Below are 23,340 nucleotides of genomic sequence, written 5' to 3' on the forward strand. Positions count from 1 at the left end.
CAAATCGTTTCGACACGCTCGCTATGAGAAGAGGTAGTGTTACATTGCGAATGACCATGGATGTGAATCAACAAGTGTGAGTCTTAAAGATCGTGAAAATATATGTTCTGTCAGTACAGAAGACGAGGATGTCAAGCCAACCAGGTGAAAGATAGGACAAACATAGATGAGGACCTCGCCCTACTAAAATGCGAGGCAGCAAAAACAGAGATATCAAATGTGAATTTAAAGGAGACTAGTTTCCGTAAACCATCAAACTCATCTTCTGTTTCGTGTACACAATTTATGTCAACTAGGATAATTGTCCAGAGGAACTTCAGAAATTCATTTGAAACACTCTACCACTGCTGTGCTTCTGTAACTGTATAACTTTTGGGAATTATTGTACTTTGGTATAAAGAATTAAAGCACTTGGCCCTAGTTTCAATTAGGTTTCTACCACTGTAAGCATACATAAACCTCCATGGTCTGGCTGTAGTAGTATTATTTTAGCTTACACAACAAGATGGCACTTTCTTTGTATTTAATTGAACCATGAAATAAAGTGACAATCATTGATGAAAAAATGGACAGGCTTGCATATATTGGACATCAGCAAGTTAATGGCACAATTTTGACCATATATGCTAGATGTCAAATCCACTGAATATATTGAAATTCATACCTAGAAGATTGACCATTTACCTATTAAAGGGCAAGTAATGCTAACTTCTGATGATTTTTTCATCATTTTTTCTTTGTTTGTCAATGACAAGTTCTTATTCTACTCCCCAAAGAATGTTGAAACACCCGCTATTTAGCTTGTCAACTTAGCCTCTATATGTGTAAAATGCAATGTTATTGTTTACATTTGGATTCTAGTAGGAACTAGAATTAATTTGCCAACAACAATAATGCAGTATACACATGTATAGGCTACGTGGACAAGCCTAATATTGTATATGTCAACATGCTTTGGGGAGGAAAACAAGAAATTATGGTTGACATTAAAACCAAAAATAGTGACAACAGGGTTCGTACACCTTGGGACAAATAAAATTCCAGGGCTTTCCAGGTTTTTTGACCAGTTTTCCAGGGCTATTTCAACTAAAATCAAGTAATTTTTCAGGGCTCTTGATCATGAAAACAAATTTATACTCAACTTCTATCGACACACCGTACCAATCTACTGCTTTAATTCCTGAGCTTTTTCTTCTAACTGTATAGCTACTGATTGTATTTCAGTTTGTTTTTCTCTTTTGCAGTCTTAGAATTTGCACTCCTAAGACTATTTAACTTTGCGACAAAAGACATTTCCCTGTAGATTCAGCTTTCTTGGAATATTTATTATCAGATTTGTTAAGTTCAACTACATCAGTCTCAAGTATCTTCATTTTCCAGGGTTTTCAAGGGCTAAATCACATTTTTCCAGGGTTTTCCAGGGCTGATATAAAATTCCAGGGTTTTCCAGGGTTTTCCAGGACCATACAAACCCTGGACAAAATCACCAACAGTTAGGATTACTGGCCCTTTAAGGTAGAATGCATCTCAGGGACAGATTTAGACTTTCAAAAATTTTACAATACTCACTTCAAAATGAGTCATTATATCTTGTAGGGGCTCATATTGAAGCTCATAGAGAATATACAATTTTCACTTGCTCATTTTTTTTATCATTAGAGAACTTTATGTTTCCCCATAGTGTCAACACTGAAATGGCTGGCATTTTGAATTTCAAGTATCAGTTAATGTTGGGTAATTTGTTTCTGTTTATGAAATATGTCTGTAGGTATTGTCTGGTAAACATAGCGGAACGATGACCAATTATTTTTATTCTTGATTTCAAAAGGGAACGGCTTAAAGTTTCCTTCTGGAAATTTTGAGCAATAATTTTTGAGGCCCATACATAAAAGTAGAATCTTATAAAAAGTATACAGATATTATGGAATGCTGGGTTTTATTTACTGAGATGTATCGGTTGTTTCTATTGAGAGGATAGTGTCTCCATTTTATTCAGGCCATCATTTTGATGTAAGTATGACAGAAAATGTTCAAATTGCATTGGAGGAAATGAATAACAAACAATATTTGACCCAGGAAATGAAACGCTATCTGTAGTTACAATTGACGCTGGATCTCTGAAATCAGAAACCATCTGTTGTCTATATGGTTGTCAATCATTATGTTATTATTATTTACAGTCCTATCGCTGGTTGGATGCAGGTTGTGGTATAAACTGACTTACCAGTTTCTTATATGTAGTGGTTTCCTGGTGTTTTTCACTTGATATGTGGTAAAACCGTTTTTTGTTGTTGCATTCAAATGAACTCTGGTGTGTTAACATACAGAGAGATCACAGGGTCCAAACTCTCACACTGGGGTTTTGACGACTTCAACCAATAGTTTTGTTACTGTGCCTGACAAATGGTCACAAAATTTTATCAAACATTTTCAGTTTTGTGATATCTTGTTCTCAAAGTACTTAATAAATTTTGTGACAGAACTGAATAATTCACAAACAATGCTAAATCTTGATCATCCAAGAAATTATCAGGGTAAGCAATTGCATAAATTCAACAGACTAAAAATAATTCTAAAAATGTGAAATTGCTTTTTTAATCAAAGTCTAGAATCACTTGTAAAACCATGAACACTGAAAGCCTTAGAAATTTACAAACCCATATCAAAGCTTTCTGGCCTGTCAAGCTACACGAGTTGACCAAAAATGATAAAACAAAATGAAATACAAAAATGGCAAATGCCACTGATGCTGTAACATAAACACCTTACCACAGTGATACCGTTACTATTCGACGCATTTCAAGAACTATGAAATCAATTTGTACATATTTCAAAGTAATTATATAATACCTGGTTTCTTAGAAAAACTTCATGATGACACATGGCAAAAATATCCTAGGAGTAAACTTTTCTTAATTTTTTCACAGTTTGAATGAACTGTGTCATAGTACTCACCAAACATGAAAACATTTGTACAAATTGTGAGTGAATGAAAACTGTTTGACAATGAACTACAAACAACTTGAAGACAGCAAGTGATGCAAAAAACTTATTTGAATATCATTGACAATCATAGTAAGAATATGTTATCACGTTTTCTGCTTTAAATAGTAAATGTCTTTTGATAACTTTTTTATATCATCCAAATTACATTTTTTATATTATTCACATAATATATTGCAAGTGATTCTTCTACTAATCAAAGTCTGTGGAAATATCGACAATTTAGTTTCTCCACACGGCATCTTTTAGTGTAAAATACACTGTTATTGTTTACATTTGAATTCTAGTCCAGACCACAATTCACTTGTCAACAATAACAATAACAGTCTATACATGTACAGGCTGAGTTGACAAGCTGAATACTGTGTATCTCAACATGCTTTGGGGAATAGAACAAGAAACTGTTGTTGTCATTGAAGACAAAATATACAATGAAAACTCCTCACAGGTTACAACTAGTGGATCTATATCTGTCTGTAGCTGCCTGATATTTAGACTCTAAATCTCTAAATCAAATGTTTATGATCTGGTGATGAATTTTATCAATTATTTGCTGATATCAAAATTTCTGTAAATAAAGTACAAAATTATTCCAATGTGTATTTACAGCTGTTGTTTTTTACACAATTTAAAGATTAAAATGAAATAATCTCCAAACATTCCATCAGGAAATGTAAAATCTCACAAAATAAACTATTGTATAAAGCAGCACTTGATGTAATGTGAATAATATATTACACAATGTGGTTGATTTAGAAAACAATGTACACCTCTGTGTTGCTTGAGTTCAAGTTGACAAACAGCCATTTGAAGGATTCTGTCACTATGGAATGTTAACCCTGGAAATGCAGTGTGGTCGGCTGAAAAAACATTTTCCTTCTATCATTTTCTGTACCCATTCATACAGATTTCTGGCTTAATTGTCCAGTTGAAAACAAACATTCTATTTTATGCAATGAGTCAGCTTTTTTGCACAAGCCATTAATAAATTTTTACGACTGTTTTTTCCAAGTTAAAAAATACCGTCAAGGACAGTGTGCTCACATTTGGTTTGGATTGGTAAATTCAAGAAATATTTAAACCAGAAAAACAAGAATGACAAAAGCAAGTAAGGTCTGCAACTTAGGTACTGGAGGTCATCTTTAGGAACATGCATATCAACTTCTATAGCAATGGGACAAGCAGATCCTATATACATAAGCAAATGTCAACAAAAAAATTAGCCAGAGAAGGCTTGACAAAGAGAAAATGTGGGAGAGTAGGGAAAAAATAAAGAATGGGAAAAAATGTACAAGGGATCTGATAAAAAGTAATGCTACCTCATCAATCTTCTAGCCCCTAGCCCCTCCTAAATATCAAATGTTCCACCCCTTACATAAGACCAGCTGGTAGGAAATGTATTTACAACCTTGGAAATGTTTTATCATTCGAATGTAAACAGCACTTAAATCAGTTACAGATAGTGAAATGCCTTCCAATGGGGGGGGGGGGGGGGGGGGGGGATTACGACATCTGGAATTATCCTGGATCCAAATTTCTCATCAGTTCTTGTCTGTCTTACATGCAAAAGTTGCAAAAATTGGTTTGCAATGACCAAATTTTCCTCAACTTTGTTTTCTGGATCAAATTTTACTACAAATTGATATGAAATATGACAAAATTATGTTCACAGCCTTCGAAACTCTCTCACAACATATCCCGGGTTGGTGTAGGTCATTGAAGGTCACAAACTGAGAAAATTACCTATAATATAAAAATTTGGGGGTTTCCCAACACTTTGAGCAGAAAATTTATCTAACAACATCCCTCGGGAATTTTGTACCAAATTACAAAGCTATCAGACAAGTAATTTTGAGAACAGGTTTTCTTGACCAAAAATGACAAAATTGTCTTAAAAATACAAACTTGTATATTTCAGGACAATTTCAACATATGTAACTATTGTCATCCCTGGACATCTGTACACCAAATATAAAAGCTGTCTGTCCAGGGGCTTTAAAAAGAAAATATTTTTTAAGATTTTGTGACCAAAAATGACAAAAATTGCCCCAAAACAGTAATATTTCCAATTTTGTCGTAATTTCAACAATTAGAAGGATTACACTCTTGCAAACATCCAATCCAAATTTGAGAGCAATTGGGCTAGCGGTTTCAGAGATTAGAAGAATAAATTTTACTTGAAATGAGAAAAATAACCAAACAATTCAGCAAAAATACAAAATTAAAGATATCTTCACAATATTCATAAAACTGATTTTGATCAACCTGAGGAACCTGTATACCAAAAAATCAAAGCTATCAGATTAGTAGTTTTTGAATAAAAAATTTTTTGACCAAAAATTCGGAAAATTGCCCCAAAATTACAAATATGAAAATTTCAATTCAATTTGTGTAAACTTGACTGAAGTCATCCTGAGGAACATGTATACCAACTTTCAAAGCAATCAGATGAGTGGTTTCAGAGAAAAACATTTTTTGACTAAAAACTGAAAAAAATTCCCCCAAAATAGAAACATGCAAATTTCATCCCAAATTTTGAACACTTACTTTAGAATACTTAAAGGAACCTGCAAAAAAAGTTTCAACCCAATCTAACCAACGGTTACAGAGTTTTAGCAATTTGCAGTGTTTTTTTCTTTTTTCCCCTCATTTGCATATTTTTGACACTGACAAGTTCATTTGAACAAATTCACATCTCCATCCCTAGGTGCACCTGTACACCAAATACTAAGACAGTAGGTGCTGCGGTTTAGGTGTTTTTGATGTGGACGGACATACATACATACATACATACATACATACATACATACAGACATGCAAATCGGATGCAAATGAACTGATTCAGCCTATACGATAACCTCACATTGGTATACCAAATGTGAGCTAAAAATACATCAAGAATTTTGTACAGTAACTGTGATTTTCATCAGAATAACTGCAGTTAAATTGAACTTATGTGTAAATCAACTACCGTAATGTTTGTTTCTGCAAACTGATCAATAGATTCATTTATTGCCAAATGAACTTTTTGCTTAACTAGGAAATCTTGCCGTGGACATACAATGAGGCATCGGCAACTCCTTTGTATTTCTGTGATAATTTTCACAGACTTCAATTCCCACTAGTCAAAAGCATTCAGATAATCAGTCTCAAAGAAAATTTGTGACTAAACATGACAAGATCTAAGTTATAAATCTTTCACGGTCTTTGCTTGGAAACTGGAACAGCAGACGTAGATAGGGCAGCTGTTTCAATGCTACAAAATATATTTTTCACATCATTCGAAAATTCCTTGAGCATGGTCCTCATGTAAAAGACCGTATTGCAATATCTTGGTTGATAAAGTAGATTGTGTGAAACAAAGCAATTAAAGTGAAAAACACAGAATATTGCTGATTAAGAGGCTGTTAAATATTAATTATATCATACCATTACACAATGGCACAGATGGTGCGATCTGATTGGTCGAGACATGAAAATAACAGTGATATATTCATGATATAACACAATTGAACACACATAAGCTCTCAGTCAGAGAAAAATCTCATTTTTTTACCAGAATTTCAATACTGATATGATATGATATTCTAGCTATAAATCATGCCAGTAATGGGTACTAATAATGTATGTTGTGAACTAGCCAAAATCTTGTGTTATACCTGTCACTGGATATTGCTTTGCTATACCATTGGGTGTGGTTTATTGCTTAAAGGCGTAGCCTCCCTTTAAAAGCCCGCAAAGCTATGGCGGCGTTCATTGTGTAAGTGGACACCAAATTGGCAACATGCGGGCACACGCTCTAGAAAATGCCACTTTTTAGTATTCTCCGGCCGCAAAAACGCAGATAGACTGTCAAGCGGTCAGCACGAAGCTGCTGCCGATCGAACTCTGTGGTTATATTCAAATTCTAACGCGACTGGAAGACAGTTTTTTAGGAAATTCGAGCATTGGTGGTGGGGAATCAATGACCGTTCATGATTTGAACCGACCGTTAATCAAACGCTTGTATAAACTCTGTTTGCAGGATTAGCAAAAGGTGACAAAAGATTGAGATCAGTCTGTGTAATTAATATTGTAGAAATCAACATCGTACTGGCCAAGCATTTGACCGGGAGGAGAACTCCACTAATGCGAGAACCTGGGATTGAAAATTGCGGCTTTAAATTCATGTTTCCAGTAGTATGATATGCATGTAAACACAAGATGCAACTGCCAAGATAACCTAGGTAAAAAAAACCCCAATCACCTCATAACTATATTTACATACAAAAGAAGAGAGTCTTGAAAGAAAGAGTGCTACTATACTGACACAATATCAAATGCAAGAGAAATCTACCTGAAGAATGACAGAAGATATGAGTACTTTTCTGAAAATTAGAACACATACCTGTTTTGATCTCATGCAGAAACTTTTTTTCAAAGCTATAAAAAAATGAGTACAAAAGAATTGACATGGTCTCTACAAGAAAACATTAATTAAAAGTCTGTTCTCAGGTATAGACACTATGATAGCTCTTATGTTAAAATGGTAAGTGCCTTGAAACTTTGTAACAGAACCTTTTACTCAAACTTTCCTAAAAAAAACTTTAAACCATTCTTTTTCAACATCAACAATAATAATCAGTTGTCATCATGCAAATTTATGCAAATTTTTGTAGTGGAGAAAAAATTACAAAACATTTAGGAACACTTGAAATTCATTATGGCTGCAAATCTCAGTGTTAACTCTTTAGCAAAATTTTTGATTTTCAAAAAAAAAAACTAGATGCTAAAAACTTCATATACTCAAAGAGCTTAAAATGAGTCCATGCAGTTGATCAGAAAAGTATTGTAAAAATTTGAGTGTCTGAATCAGTCCCCGGGGTGCCGTGTACCCTACAGACTAAACACTTCATAACAAAAGATATTACTTTGTGTTTGTTAACAGAAGGAAATCTTCCTAACAAAAAAAAAATATTACATGCAAGAACTCAAAAACATCACTCAATTTTCATTTCTTGAAAAAAAAAACTTTTTTGTTTTATAAAAATTCATCTCTATGAGTGGAAAAGTTAGCACACAGCAAATGTTGGCCATCACACATTTTAATTTCAAGCCAATGAAGTACATGTGGAACAGCATTTCTGTTCTGGTTCATAACGAACTCTGATTGATTCTCTTTGTTAATATCGTGTACACAGTCTGGTTCTGAAGTACTTTCTGTTGGTTCACTAGTTTCTGATTTCCACCCAGTTGGATGCTTCTGGTTCCGGAATGATGTTTACGGAATGGTTTGCCTCTTTGTCCTTGTATTCCATCACTTTAAGTTCATGCTCTGAAAGGGAGTTTTTCCTTTTAATTGGTGAACAGAAAACCAGCATGGATCGGGAAAAGGAGATGGAAACCAGCATGGATCGGGAAAAGAAGACGGAAACTACCATGGATATGGAAAAGAGACAGGATAAAATGATGATGAAAATGGATTTTATTACAAAACAAAGTGGATGTAAATTACTACATAAACATGTCATGTACAAATTTCATTCATTCTTGATATTGAAAATGATCAAAGTAATGAGAGATTGTGACTAGTTGTAGTCACTGATTTATGCAAATGAATACATGGTATGCAAATGAACACCTGGTGAATAAACAATGATAAGACTCAGATTTGAGTTGCTGAAAATTCACATTGTTCCAAATCCTACAGATAACTTCTAAAGAACTGACCTTCATGTTTCACATAAACAGTTGACTTATCATATGGAAAGTAAAATTCAAAGGTTAGTATATTTTCTATCAATTTTCAGAGTTGTACAAACATGAAATAAATTTATGGGAAAAACATAACGATTGGAAGTTTTGCAAATGGGATTAAAATTTGCCTTGCATTAAACTCAGAGCTATAATTCAGTCTAGATAATAACCACAACTGTTCTAATACAAATGAAAAATTACAACACTTTTAAAGGATTTTTCCTAAATTTTTGTGTATAAAACACAATTTTACTACGGGGATAATCATATTACTACCAATATGTCGTAGAGGGTTCCTAACCTTGTGACAATATTTTCACAACAACAGATCTAAAGTACTTTTCATAAACTGCACGTAACTACTTAAATTTTCCTGAACCTTCCAGAAGATTTTTAAAATTCAAAGATTTTGACTGTACAGTTCCACACCTTGTGACTTGCAGCTATTGGAAGGGTTACCACTTGCCTGGCTGGGGACTAACCTAAAAATTTGCATAAAACAGTGAATTCAAAGGTGGTTGTATAAATTTTCACCCTTTTTCAAAGCCTTCGTAACAACACCTAAAGAACATACATCTATAGTTACCTGACGAGAACTGAAAAAAGTTAAAGTTATCTTTGTAAATTTTATGAGTCCATGAAACCAGCCTTGGAATTAAAGACAGCAGTCTCTCCCTCATCCCCACCCTCACACCCCCATTTCAGTATAGACTGGTGCAACTTATCCCCTGAGAATAAAGTGATGTAGCAATGGTTTGTGACAAAAGGGTAGAAGAGGTTGATCATATGACAGGCTGTTGGTTGGACAGTATCTGTAACTTTTGATATTTTGTGTAAATGTTTTTGTACTGAGAATAAAAAACCATACTGTTCTAGCTAACTTGTTGAAAAGTTCACTATTCAAAGAGTCAACAAAGTTTGCCTTTGTAAAACATTTCATTATAATGGCTGAACTGCCCCGATATTCTGCAACATTGTTACTGTTCTGTAACGTGATTATTTCTTTGTCAGAAGGGCAGATTTGTGATGTGATTGGACAACCCCGATGAGATTTTACGACTCAATGTCACACAGAAAAAACACTCTAATGTCTGTACTTCAAATGATTTCAACAATTACCGGTACATTCAAATTAACAGATATCATGGAATCACAAAATGTACATACTGTTGAATACTGGGTATTTTATCATCTGAAGGCTGAACAAGTGCTGCAACAACATGACAGATTGCTGGGATTTGTCAGGATATTGACAATCAAAAATACCAAAATATCAACATTACAGATGCTGAATGTCTGTCACATGACCTGTTTTTGTAATAGCCGCCTTTGTCAATTTTTACTTCACAAAACATTCAGAATACTGAGAGATGAAAAAACATTTGAGAAGTTCTATATGCACACCATAGAAGATGATTTGTCATGTGACTATTAAAGAAAAAAGATTGTGTTCTTAATGAAAAGACTTTCAATCCTCAGATGAATAATGCACAAAGTACATGTGTCTGTGTCAAGGTAACAGTGCTTGTCCGTGTACCAATGGCAGCGGTGTAAAATACAAACAGAAAAACAACACTTCAAACTTTTATAGGGATTTAAAGGAGGTTTCGTTTGAGAGCTGTATGTATGAAATTGAAGTGAAGATAGAAAAGGCAACAACAATAAAAGAGAATGTTTGATTACAGAAGATGTTCAGTTAACAGTCTGTTATGATAAAATGCACACCAACATACCAGTAAAAGTACCAATTTCCTTGAAATCAGGAGTGGAGTGTTGAGATCAGCTGATGTTTTAATTTCAAAATTTCAATTTCAATTTCATTGTCAATGACATAGTCCCCACTTGGTTAATAAATTTGGAAATGATGGTCATATTGGCTTGTATCAATGTACATATAAATGTACATATGTATACATAGGGAGTAATCCTTGTACCAAGTTTGAAAGAAATCGCTCTTGGCATCTCTAAGAAATTTGCATGAACGGACATATGGATGTATGGATGCACACAAGGATGTATAGACATGACAAAATCTACAGGTCCCCCCAAACTTTGTTAGTAGGGACTAACAATAAACACAGCTGAATACTAACAACATCTTCACATCTGATTTTGATCAAATTATAGTGCAAAATGCTAAGATATCCAGCTTTACATTTGGCAGTGCCAAGTGGTATTAAGTGAAGCAAATGAGAAAATCTGTGAGAAGTTACCAGTTCACCACCCTGAACAAAACACTGAGATTGAACTGAAAGATGAAGATACACTACAGGGAGTCTTAACAAGTTTAAAATGAAAGGAAAATGAGAGATACCTCACAGGACAATATTGCCAACTTTCACAAGCAATTCCAATGCTTTTGTTTCATTTAATATAATATAATATAATTTAATATAATTTTACTGATGTGAATTTAAGGTAGTATGCACCTTGAAAGTGAAAGACTTAAACCTTCGCTCAAACTTTCCTGAATGAAACTTTCAACCACTCTCTTGTCAAAACCACAATAAAAATCAGGGGTCACTGTGCAAAGTTTTGAACTATCAAAACAAATTACCCAACATCTTGTGATATTTGAAATTCAAAATGGCCGCCATCCCTGTGATAACTCTATGGGGTAAATAAAATTTTGAATTTTTGAATAACTAAGATGGTGAAGATATTTTTCTTTCACCGTGAGTTTTAAAAAGAGCCCCCACAAGTGGTAGATCAGAAAAGAATTGTAGAAATTTGAGAGTCCGAATATCTGTCCCCACAATGTGCATTCTACCTTAATTCTCGGATTTCACTTGGTGTTTGGCATTTCACTGTGTAACATAGAACTTTTTTAGGTATCTATGAGACATTACATCACTGAAGCATCTGTTACGTTTTTAACTTACAGATTTCAGTGGACTTTTGAAAAACAATGACACATACATATCCAGTCATCTTGACATACATGTAATAAATGTTCATATGGTTGACAAAATAATCAAAGTAATAAACATGAATGGCAATATTGTCCCTTTAACAATGTGATAAGAAAAGCTGAAGACGAAACTATGAAGAATTATTGGTAGAAAGGTGAAATACAAAAAGCACATAGCTACAGAAACAAAGAATCATGTGTAATTAAGCCTCTACGAGTGTTCCACCCAGTTTCAAAGGAATTCCCCTTGTTTCATTGTTCTATCTGTTCATGTTTTATGTGCTTAGACTGAAATGCTGCTGTCCATTGATTATCATTGATCTTTTCATTCATTTTCATATAACAGTAATTAAACATCCAAGCCTGGCTATCTTGGAACAGTCCATTTGCTCAATAAAACAAGTAAAATGGATTGTTCCATTTATTTGCAAGGAGAAGAGGGAGAGTCCCCCTTTTATTATTTACAGACCTCCTGTGATGTTTTAATGTCATTGACCCTACCTAGTCAAATAAGGACTCCCTAAGTTACTTTGAGACACATGATTTTTGAAATCACGACAAACGCAAATTCAAAAAAACTGACAGTAAAGTTGATATGCTTATTTTGCGTTGATGTGTCATAAAGTCACTATGGCTATGTATAAATTTTAAATTTTTTTTCTACCTAATTTCAATTTTCATGGATGAAAATATTTTATGAACAACTATAGCCCACTGATTTTTTTGTGGGAGCTTTTCTCGCATAAATTGTGCAAATGTTGGTTGCTTTGAAATATACATTATCAAATTCTATTACGTTTAGCACTTTGTCTTGAATTACTTTTTAATCATTACACTCCGTGGTATAGATTGTCAATACTAAACAGTTGAACCCTTGCATCAGAATATATACTTTGCTGAGAAACATATAGAGCTAGTATTGTTGAACACTGATAGAATAGGTTTTTGACAATATCAACAATTCTGTGGACCTTTTCCAATTACAAAATGTTGCTTTTTCATTTATTTTATCAACGATAGTCGTAACTTCAGTAATCTGAGGTTGCTATACTGATCAAATTACTGTGCATCAAAACTTGAAAATTTTCACAGGATTGTAGTGCTGTGCAAAGCACTACTATAATAAAGACTGACACGTTACTTGTTGAGTTCATGAATGAGGTTTAGAACCACAGTAACTAATGATTCAATGTCTGTAAAAGTAACAGACATAATTGCTACATGTAGACTGAAAGATCTGTCATTGGAAGATGCTCTCTACTCTCCCCATCTTAGAGGAGAATGTAGAGAGATCCATCAAGTAACGGATCTTTCAGTCTATGCTACGTAGTGAGCTGAACAGAGATGAAACTTAACTCTTTCAGGTCTGAACCTTTGTATCAGGGTATATATCAAGTATTGTGGGGTACATTCCCATGAAATGTCAAAGGTCACTCACTAGCAAGGGTCAAGGTTCAAAGGATTTAAGTGAGGTCAGAAAGGGTCAAGGGTCAAGGTGTCAGAGGTACACTGAATGGATTAAGCTATATGGATTTTACCTGATATAAAACAGCTATATTCAAAAGAAAAAGTCGATTGTCATTCAATTTGGATTATGATTAGAAACCTGCAATATAAACATATTTACAAATAATTATACAATCAATGAATATAGAACTTTTTTAATTGATTGATCAAAACAATGCCACAATATCGAATTTAAATTCAAAGAGTAGTGTCTTTAGACTTAAAATTGGTAGATTAAAATATTTTATAGTACTGTCTAGCAAAAATGTTTTTGTAAAAAAAAATCTATTCGTTCTCCAAGAGAGAAAATGTAGGACTGAAAAAATCTGAGTTTCTTTTGTCAAAGAATTAATTCTTTATATTTTCTCCTAAGCCAATTTTCAACTAGGTTGGTTGGTACTCTAAATATCTTGAATTTTTTTGTTTATTTTCAATTTACAGTGTAATTTCATAACTATTTTTGTCTAATGCTAGGTTGATTATTTTGACACAAACACTTCACTACAGTTATCTTAAGCTTACTTATTTTATAAACAAATTAGTCAACAAAATCAGCAGAAAAAATTGCCAAACCTACATGGTGATGATAACAAACTACTGTATAATAATCTAAGAGGCAGTCAGTTACCATCAAAATACAAAATTCAGTCAATTTAGGCTGTGCAGCAGAGCTGATATTTTAATACAGAAAATGGAAATTCTGTTCAGTACAACCAGTACCGTTTTCAAAATGCAACAAATTATCTCATGAAATATCAATAGTTAACATTTTCCTGTTCACCTTGTCATTAGCAAACCATTAATTAAACAGAGGAATGGTCAAGATCCGTGGCTTGACGGCACACTCTATGCTTCCTGTAAGATGGGGAGTGTAAAGAGCGCCCTCAAGTAACGGATATTTACTTGTCACCATCTTTTAATATTGTTTTGCCATCTTTCTTTCTGAAGTTTTATTTCCTTTGTGATAGACAAATGATAAGTGTGCAGTCATCAAAGCTCTGTTAAAAATGCTAACTTAAAGAACAAAATCTAATTATTCCACTGACTCAATATCTGCTAGTGTGAAAATTATGACATTTAGGTACATCTGTATAATGTTTCAAGACAACCTGTGTGTCAATTTCTGATAAACCAATTAAAAATTGTTTTATCAACAGGACAAAAAGGTAGCAATACAGAACAATACCAATCACCAAACAATTTTGATTAAGTTGAGTCTCTTTTAACTCTTTATTCCCAATGGTTTCTCCCAAACCAATAGCTATCAATGGTATTTGAGGACATGTTTAAAGGGAATCGGTGTGAACAGGTTACAACTCCCTTCACCTTATTCACTGACTTTTATCTTACATGACAGCTTATGCACATGATGTAGACTGACAGTACATGACAGAAAGTAATTGAATGGATTGTGGTAAACTTTGTGAAGTGAGGCTGATATATGGATGACTCTATGTTGCTGGATATTAAAGAAAATAGGAGATGTTTGTCCGGAAACATGGAATGAAGATTTGCAGTTGTGGAAACAAAAGAAAGCCATGAAAGCAACTATAGAGGGCAGCGCATCATGAAAACACACCTATATCATTTTCTTCATCACTACCTGGAAGATCGTCTTGGAGAAGTTGCATAGAATCCATGGACTTTTTCTTCCCACTGCCTTTGATTGGGTCTATAAGAACTCCAAAACAAATTGCACAGAAGAATACAACCGCTATGAAGACACAAACTGCTGCTACAACCGACCCTGAATCAGTACAGAAAATAAAATAAAACAAAAAAATAAATAGTCGAGTTTGTGATTGGCATGAAATCTTCACAAACTGATAATATTAAAACAAATGATTGGCATGAAATCTTCACAAACTGATAATATTAAAACAAATGATTGGCATAAAATCTTCACAAACAGAAAATATTTAAAAACATAGGGCCAAAGTCCCTGAAGCTACTATAGACATGGATACAAAATTAAGTATTTCCTGACTGTATGAAATTATCTCACTAAGGTCATCCTAGGGACTTGAAAACCAAATATTAAAGCTGTCTGACCAGCGGTTTTGAAAAATCAAGCAACTCAACAGTTGACAGAGCTCTGCTGAGTTATGTAGAGAATAACCTTTTGTGACAAATGTATTGATGAAGAAGGTGGATATTGTTGAGTAAGTTGAGACTGTACATACTGAGAGAAAGCACACTGAAGAGACAAATGTTTGAAACTTAAGAAGTTCAAGGTCATCAAAAGCATTATAAGGAATCATGTTACACTTTCATGGCACTGTTTACACAGATTGCATAATTACTATAAATAGCACATGAGGAATCTTTATACAGCCCAGCTTTACCATAAAAACCCTATCACTTTGACCACTCTTTTAATTGACCACTCTATTTTTTTCCTCAAAAAGTAATTTTATTTTATCCTTACCAAGTCAACCATAAATGGAAATTAGAACTTTCTCTATCTCTATCTCTATCTCTATTGACTATTTTGAGCAATTTCTTTTAGATAACATACAGGGCACAATAAATGACGGTTCAGAATATGTCAAAGTTGGGATTCAGGAAAGTTGCCTTTACATGTTTTAATCCTCCAAGATGGTAAGCATTTCACTATGAACTGTCAAAAAAAGTTGAACTTTCTGATAATTCTACACTAAAATTATTTTGGCTTTGATGATTTCCTAATTAATTCAATTATTTAAAATCATATTAATTATTTTTTTCTGGGTGAATTGATAGGGTTTATACAGTACAAGAATTACATACAATGTAAGTCAAATTTTGACCAAAAATGACAAAAAAAATCCTTAAAAATACAGATTTGCATATTTCATCACAATTTGAACAAATCTAAGTTGGGTTATCCCTAGGGACCTGTATACCAAATAACAAAGCTGTCTGACCAGCGGTTATGAAGAAGAAGATTTTTTACCAAAAACACCTTTTTTGCATTAATTTGCCTATTTTCAACAATATCAAAAAATTAAAAAAAATAGTTTCTCAAAATCATATTTTTCATCTACACAACAAATATCAAATCAGTAAGTACTGCGGTTCTCAAGATATTTGAGTGGACGGACGCCTCACAAACGGACATACATACATACATACATACATACATACATACATACATACAGACTGACGCCGGACGGATACCCATCCCAATAGCTTCTATAGACTATAGTCTATAGTAGCTAAAAAATGAATTTTTTTTATGGCATGAACTACCTTCAGAGAAAAAAACCTGATAAACACCTATATGGCACAAAATTTTTGTTACAAAAACATAAAATTACACCATCTTTATCTACCTTGCACAGAGAATTTGAAACAGACAGTCTGAAACTTACCAAAATTAAAATCTAAATGAAAGTTGTAAACAATTTCATCATTGCCGCATTCCTTTTCCCATTCATCTCGGCTTAACCTGACATCAGCTGTCAGGTCAATGAACTTTTGAAGGGGACAGTGTTGGGTGCATCCTGGGATTGTGAAAGGTACCGGGTCATGGGTGCTGTCATTGCGATACCAGATATCCAATGTGAAATCCCTGAAATGTAACAGTAATAGACTTAACTTCTTCATGTCTCATTCAATCCCGTTCAAAAGTCTGTCTTTGATATCAGTGATCAACACACCATCGTTTTCAACACCATGCTCAGGGGTAGGATAGAAATACAACTCAGTTTACTGTGAAGACAATTAAAATCTAATTCTTATACATGAATTTAATTTCCTTACAGCAAAATAGAATGTTTAAAATAAACTTGACATTGGTAATCTCTTGAAATATTATCGCATAGGATGTGGCATATTTGAGGCATAGAATTCCAATTAAAAAGTAGTTTTTTTGTGATAAAACACTTACAAAAGCTAAAATTTGTGTAAAAATCTGGCATTGCCATCTTGTGTGGCCACTTGACTCTAATTTAGTGGTCAGCTATGGGGTTTGGTAGGGTACACGGCTGAATCTACTTTAGTGGTCAGCTATGGGGTTTAGTAGGGTACACGGCTGACTCTACTTTAGTGGTCAGCTATGGGGTTTGGTAGGGTACACGGCTGAATCTACTTTAGTGGTCAGCTATGGGGTTTGGTAGGGTACACGGCTGAATCTACTTTAGTGGTCAGCTATGGGGTTTGGTAGGGTACACAGCTGAATCTACTTTAGTGGTCAGCTATGGGGTTTGGTAGGGTACATGGCAGGATCTACTTTAGTGGTCAGCTATGGGGTTTGGTAGGGTACATGGCAGGATCTACTTTAGTGGTCAGCTATGGGGTTTGGTAGGGTACACGGCTGAATCTACTTTAGTGGTCAGCTATGGGGTTTGGTAGGGTACACAGCTGAATCTACTTTAGTGGTCAGCTATGGGGTTTGGTAGGGTACACGGCTGAATCTACTTTAGTGGTCAGCTATAGGGTTTGGTAGGGTACACGGCTGAATCTACTTTAGTGGTCAGCTATAGGGTTTGGTAGGGTACATGGCAGGATCTGCTTTAGTGGTCAGCTATGGGGTTTGGTAGGGTACACGGCAGGATCTACTTTAGTGGTCAGCTATGGGGTTTGGTAGGGTACACGGCTGAATCTACTTTAGTGGTCAGCTATAGGGTTTGGTAGGGTACAAAGCTGAATCTACTTTAGTGGTCAGCTATGGGGTTTGGTAGGGTACACGGCAGGATCTACTTTAGTGGTCAGCTATTGGGTTTGTAGGGTACACGGCTGAATCTACTTTAGTGGTCAGCTATGGGGTTTGGTAGGGTACACGGCAGGATCTACTTTAGTGGTCAGCTATGGGGTTTGGTAGGGTACACAGCTGAATCTACTTTAGTGGTCAGCTATGGGGTTTGGTAGGGTACATAGTGGTCAGCTATAGGGTTTGGTAGGGTACACGGCAGGATCTACTTTAGTGGTCAGCTATGGGGTTTGTTAGGGTACACGGCTGAATCTACTTTAGTGGTCAGCTATGGGTTTGGTAGGGTACATAGTGGTCAGCTATAGGGTTTGGTAGGGTACACGGCTGAATCTACTTTAGTGGTCAGCTATGGGGTTTGGTAGGGTACACAGCTGAATCTACTTTAGTGGTCAGCTATGGGGTTTGGTAGGGTACACGGCAGGATCTACTTTAGTGGTCAGCTATGGGGTTTGGTAGGGTACACGGCTGAATCTACTTTAGTGGTCAGCTATAGGGTTTGGTAGGGTACAAAGCTGAATCTACTTTAGTGGTCAGCTATGGGTTTGGTAGGGTACACGGCAGGAATCTACTTTAGTGGTCAGCTATGGGTTTGGTAGGGTACACGGCTGAATCTACTTTAGTGGTCAGCTATGGGGTTTGGTAGGGTACACGGCAGGATCTACTTTAGTGGTCAGCTATGGGGTTTGGTAGGGTACACAGCTGAATCTACTTTAGTGGTCAGCTATGGGGTTTGGTAGGGTACATAGTGGTCAGCTATAGGGTTTGGTAGGGTACACGGCAGGATCTACTTTAGTGGTCAGCTATGGGTTTGTTAGGGTACACGGCTGAATCTATTTACTGGTCACTAGTGGGTTTGGTAAGGTACACGCTGAATCTACTTAGTGGTCAGCTATGGGGTTTGGTAGGGTACACGGCAGGATCTACTTTAGTGGTCAGCTATGGGTTTGGTAGGGTACACGGCTGAATCTACTTTAGTGGTCAGCTATGGGGTTTGGTAGGGTACACGGCAGGATCTACTTTAGTGGTCAGCTATGGGGTTTGGTAGGGTACACGGCTGAATCTACTTTAGTGGTCAGCTATGGGGTTTGGTAGGGTACACGGCTGAATCTACTTTAGTGGTCAGCTATGGGGTTTGGTAGGGTACATGGCTGACTCTACTTTAGTGGTCAGCTATGGGGTTTGGTAGGGTACACAGCAGGATCTTTGCTGTCAATTGCAGGTTTCCAGTTGTCAACTGAGTAGTCTCGATTCCCCATTCCTATTTCTATCCTAGCCCTGATACTACAGATTTACCGCACTGATTACTTACAGTGGCGGTAGCAGTTACTTTCATCATTGTCTTCATCACTTACCATATGTTTTAATGCCAACTACAGTTTATAGTTCTGCTTTCCAAAGCATGTTGAGATACACAGTATTCACCTTGTCAATTCAGCCTGTACTTGTGTAGATTGCATTGTTATTGCTGATGAGTAAATTCATGTCCTGATGACTAGGATTGAAATTTAAACAGCAGTGCATTTTACTGAACAAGTATAAACAATGTGTGACAAGCTTAATACTGTCTCAACATGCTTTGATGAGAATTCCCTCTTCAATAATAAGAATGAAGTCTATACATGTACAGGCTGATGACAAGCTGAATACTGTGTATATCAACATGCTTTGGAAAGCATAACCTTGAAATCAACACACAAAGCAAAATAATGAAAATATAATCAAGAGTTGCAGCTACTGGTTCTTGAAATCAAGAGGTCAAATACAGCACATCTTTTCAATACTCACCCTAAAAATGGTGGCATTTCTGTGACAGGTTCTACATGGTGGTCACCATGGCGACGGCGCCTAAATTAAAGCAATTAGGACTGTTTTACAGCTTCAGTTCAAAAGTTTTCACAAATAAAGTATATGTTTTAAAATTATTTGAATACTATTCGCATGAAAAAGGTTTCTCTTATAAGAAAATTGGATTCACTGAAGTTTTTCACTGTTACCTGAAATATGATAAACTTGTACATTATACTTTCATTTTGTTAATTGTTGTGCTGCATTCCCTTTCTATGAAGTACAAGTTCAATATCAACTGAAATGTATCACAGGCTTAGGCTCAAGGATATTTGCAGTGAATGAAATTGCCAAATACAGAGAAAGGACAGTTAACAGGTGCTATGTTGAATGAGTGGAGTACGTTACCTTGTGTTGCCTGTATTTTCTTGGAAGAGTTCAATCAGGACAACTGATGCTGTTGGAGGCCACAAACTGTTGAATATTTTTAGAGTACCGAGAAGACTTGCCACAGTGGTATCATGCTATGAAATGACAGAAAACAGAATTACATTGTGCTGTGGAGAGATGTTCTCATAGATGACTGATGTCAGATGGACTATCATAGACTTGTCGGTTTTGAATTTCTATTTGTTTGTGTTGCTGTAAAATCAGTCAAATATAGGAATTCTCTACCTTCTTCACTGAAGAAGTTACAATCAAGACACTCTCTAAATCAGATTGGAGGTCATATTTGTTAGCTCCATAGTGTTCTGTTATTTTTCTTCATTATATTTAGCTGACAAGTTTACAATGTCCCGTTACGATTGCCATCTTTGATTTTGCTTTGTACATGTTTCCCTAGTCCGGAGCCATGAACTAGACTAGTCCTACTGGACATTTCCATGGTCCTCACCAGCAATGCTTAAAATATTGCATTGTAACAATGTTTGTTTACTTATTTTGTTTAAAACTTAACAACCAGCAATTTGCTCTTTTTTTTCTCGTGAAATATTAAAGACTACAAGTGTCATCCACCAAGTCGATATAAAATGCACGTCTGGGACAGATATTTGAACTCTCAACCTTTTAGAATACTTTGTTGGTCTACCAATTGTGAGGGTTCATTTAAAAGTTCACTGACTGCATACAAGGTAAGCATTGAAAATTGTACTTACTGCAGAGTACATATGCATACGGTAGGTGTCATTGTCAAGTTTGGAAGCTTTGGATATCATGTTATGCACCATTTCGTTCAAGAGAACACCTGTACAGGGAAGAGCAAGGAATACATAATGAAGACTCAGATACAAACTTTGTTTGAATCTTTAAATGTTTGTGTGTTAGTGTTTATACCAGTACATGGACAATAATGGAGGCACTGTGGGGTAGTGGTTAGGGTACCGGTCTCACTATCGGAGGATGGGGACTTTGAAACCTGGTAAGTGCCAAGTAACAGATTTGCTGTTGGAGAATGGCGAGTTCTAGACTCTAGCACAGTGTTATGCCTTTGAGCAAGGCACTTTACTCCTCAGTGCTCCATTTGGGGTTAGTGGGTTATGCGTACCTCATCCTGTAATTGGGCATTCTCCCGTTGGATGAAGGATTAAATAAAATAATAATAAAATAACACAGAACAAATTCAAAGATCCTCCTTACAAATTGTTTTCAGATTTATGTCAAAAAGCAGTTTTTGAACATCTGTGAAACAAGTAAAACAACTGACCATACACATAAGTCTTACACCACTCAGTCCTAGATCCTGTTTTCATGAAGTTAGAGTTAGAGCGGCATATAGAGGTATGTAATTGTCTCGAAACTGACATTGTACGAGCAGAAGTACGGCCTCGTACTTTCATATTACGAGTGACGTAATGCGCCCGTACTTTCAAAGTACGAGTGACGTATGCAAGCTATAAGTCACACATGCCTTTTGACCTAATTTTTTATGAATACGCCTTAGGACTATGTTGTATTCCATGGATGAAAGATTTTTGTTTATGTGAAAGGATTTTACAACAAACGAACGCTTAGACACATTTTCTGTGTATATTCGAAACTCGGAAGTAGGAGCGGGTGTGAACTTCGTATAATTATTTTTTTGGTCGTGAGAGCGGGTTCAGTGCAGTGCGGAGGAATACTTTTAGGCTTTGACTTTCGGCGATCGGACGAGTCTGTACGTACGGGTCAAGACTGGAGACGACGCGACACTCTCTGACTTATTATACGCCACGATGGTAGACTTTTTGCAGACGTCGATTGTAACATTAAGCTGTTAAAGAAGAACCAAAGAAGAGGTTGCAATGTCCGAACATGACAATCTGAAGTTATCGAAACAGTTTCTCTTCTCAGGCTGAATTTAGTACGACCGAAAGCAATAAAATAAGGCCTGATACTGAGATATGAGAAAGAAATCCGACAGTCAAAACACTTTATCTTCCGAATATCGTATTAATGAAAATCAAATGAAATCCGACGATCGAAAGTTTCTCTTCAGAATTTAGTATGACCAAAAGCAATAAATAGCGCCCGATTCTGACGTATATTTACGTTTAGGCCTATGTCAAAGCCAAAAGAAACGGTTTCTCTTCCGAACAATATATGTTCGAAATACCTGTACGTAAGGCTGTGAAAACAAAAGTAACATTCTCATTACAGAGCTCATAGTAAATAATGATCAGTTAACGAGGTGTCAAAACTTTTCAAACAGCAATTTTTGGTGTGTCACTCTGCGCAAAACAATAGTAAGGGTGTTACCGTTTGCTTTGTGATAACCCGTCGAAACACCCGGGTATAGAAAACTCAAACAGTCAAAACGAGAACAAATCAGGCAAATAATTGACACCTATAGAATATCTGACGTCGGCTTGGTTTATGAGATTGGCAACAGACCGCTGGAGACGACAAGTTTTGGCTCATTTTGTTGACCGCCGGTCGACCTCGATTGGTTGTAATGCACTTGAACCTACCGCCGTTGTAAATCTTTTTTACTTTCTCGAATTCGAAAGTGTAATAATTTCACATACATAAAACCTGCGTGGCTCGCGAGTCAGCTTATGACCTCGAAATAATCTGATCACCACATTATGTTAATCACAGTGTACAATGAATAATATGAAGGATTTATGAGTTGGCGGGTGTTTTTGTGGCACCCGTGTGTACCTCATATTGTACAGTCTATTTGAAAATGGCCTCTACTCAACAATGATTTTAAAGACTAACATTTTTCTGACCTCGCATTCAACTTCAAGTTTTGAAAAAGCACATTATCGGAACCACACTATTATTGGTGTGTATTGTTGAGAATACGGCCCCGCCTATTGAATAATGGTATAGTCGGGTCACTGTGGGGTCAATATTCCTGTTTGTCATCGCGGAACTTGCAGAAGCCATACAAGATATCGATGCTCGATACTTCTATATTCAATTCGTTCGTTCGCGCTCCTGAACAACAAAAAAACATCACTCAAAACCAACTCATCACATTCCAAACTTACCTAGCTACATTCAGTTCGGTAGATAAGTTCCAGGCATCAGTCGTAGTATAAATGCTGACGTCGATTTGTCGACGTCAATGAAGTCGGCGTCGACGTAATAATGTATTTTTACAAATATATTTATTTATTTGGCGTTAATTAGAGGAAAATCACATCAGAGGGTGGATGACGTATGTATTACAATATCGTGGGTAGGCTAAACTGGCCGTTTTGTTTATCCCTATTATTGC

At 35.7% G+C, this 23,340-nt stretch overlaps 1 protein-coding gene across 10 annotated transcripts in view; it reads right to left on the reverse strand.

Annotated features, from left to right (window-relative positions):
• Window positions 1-2,567: 2,567 nt before the first annotated feature.
• Window positions 2,568-23,340, reverse strand: part of LOC139123156 (prostatic acid phosphatase-like) — a 50,976-nt gene continuing 30,203 nt past the window's right edge. Inside the window, exons 7-13 of one of the 10 annotated variants that reach the window (XR_011549613.1) lie at window positions 20,792-20,880; window positions 20,043-20,158; window positions 19,635-19,694; window positions 16,510-16,709; window positions 14,760-14,903; window positions 13,189-13,256; window positions 2,568-8,317 (exon numbers count right to left, since the gene is read on the reverse strand). Coding sequence is in view for 8 of the 10 variants with exons in the window: in XM_070689214.1 (XP_070545315.1) it covers window positions 8,214-8,416; window positions 14,736-14,903; window positions 16,510-16,709; window positions 19,635-19,694; window positions 20,043-20,158; window positions 20,792-20,880 (836 nt within the window). In the remaining 2 variants the exon portion in view is untranslated. Of the gene's footprint in view, window positions 8,417-8,446; window positions 13,257-14,735; window positions 14,904-16,509; window positions 16,710-19,634; window positions 19,695-20,042; window positions 20,159-20,791; window positions 20,881-23,340 lie in introns of those variants that run through there. The other 9 variants (XR_011549612.1, XM_070689218.1, XM_070689216.1 and 6 more) reach the window with 9 other exon arrangements.

Source organism: Ptychodera flava, chromosome 22 (genome assembly GCF_041260155.1).
Source record: "Ptychodera flava strain L36383 chromosome 22, AS_Pfla_20210202, whole genome shotgun sequence".
Classification (NCBI taxonomy): domain Eukaryota; kingdom Metazoa; phylum Hemichordata; class Enteropneusta; family Ptychoderidae; genus Ptychodera; species Ptychodera flava.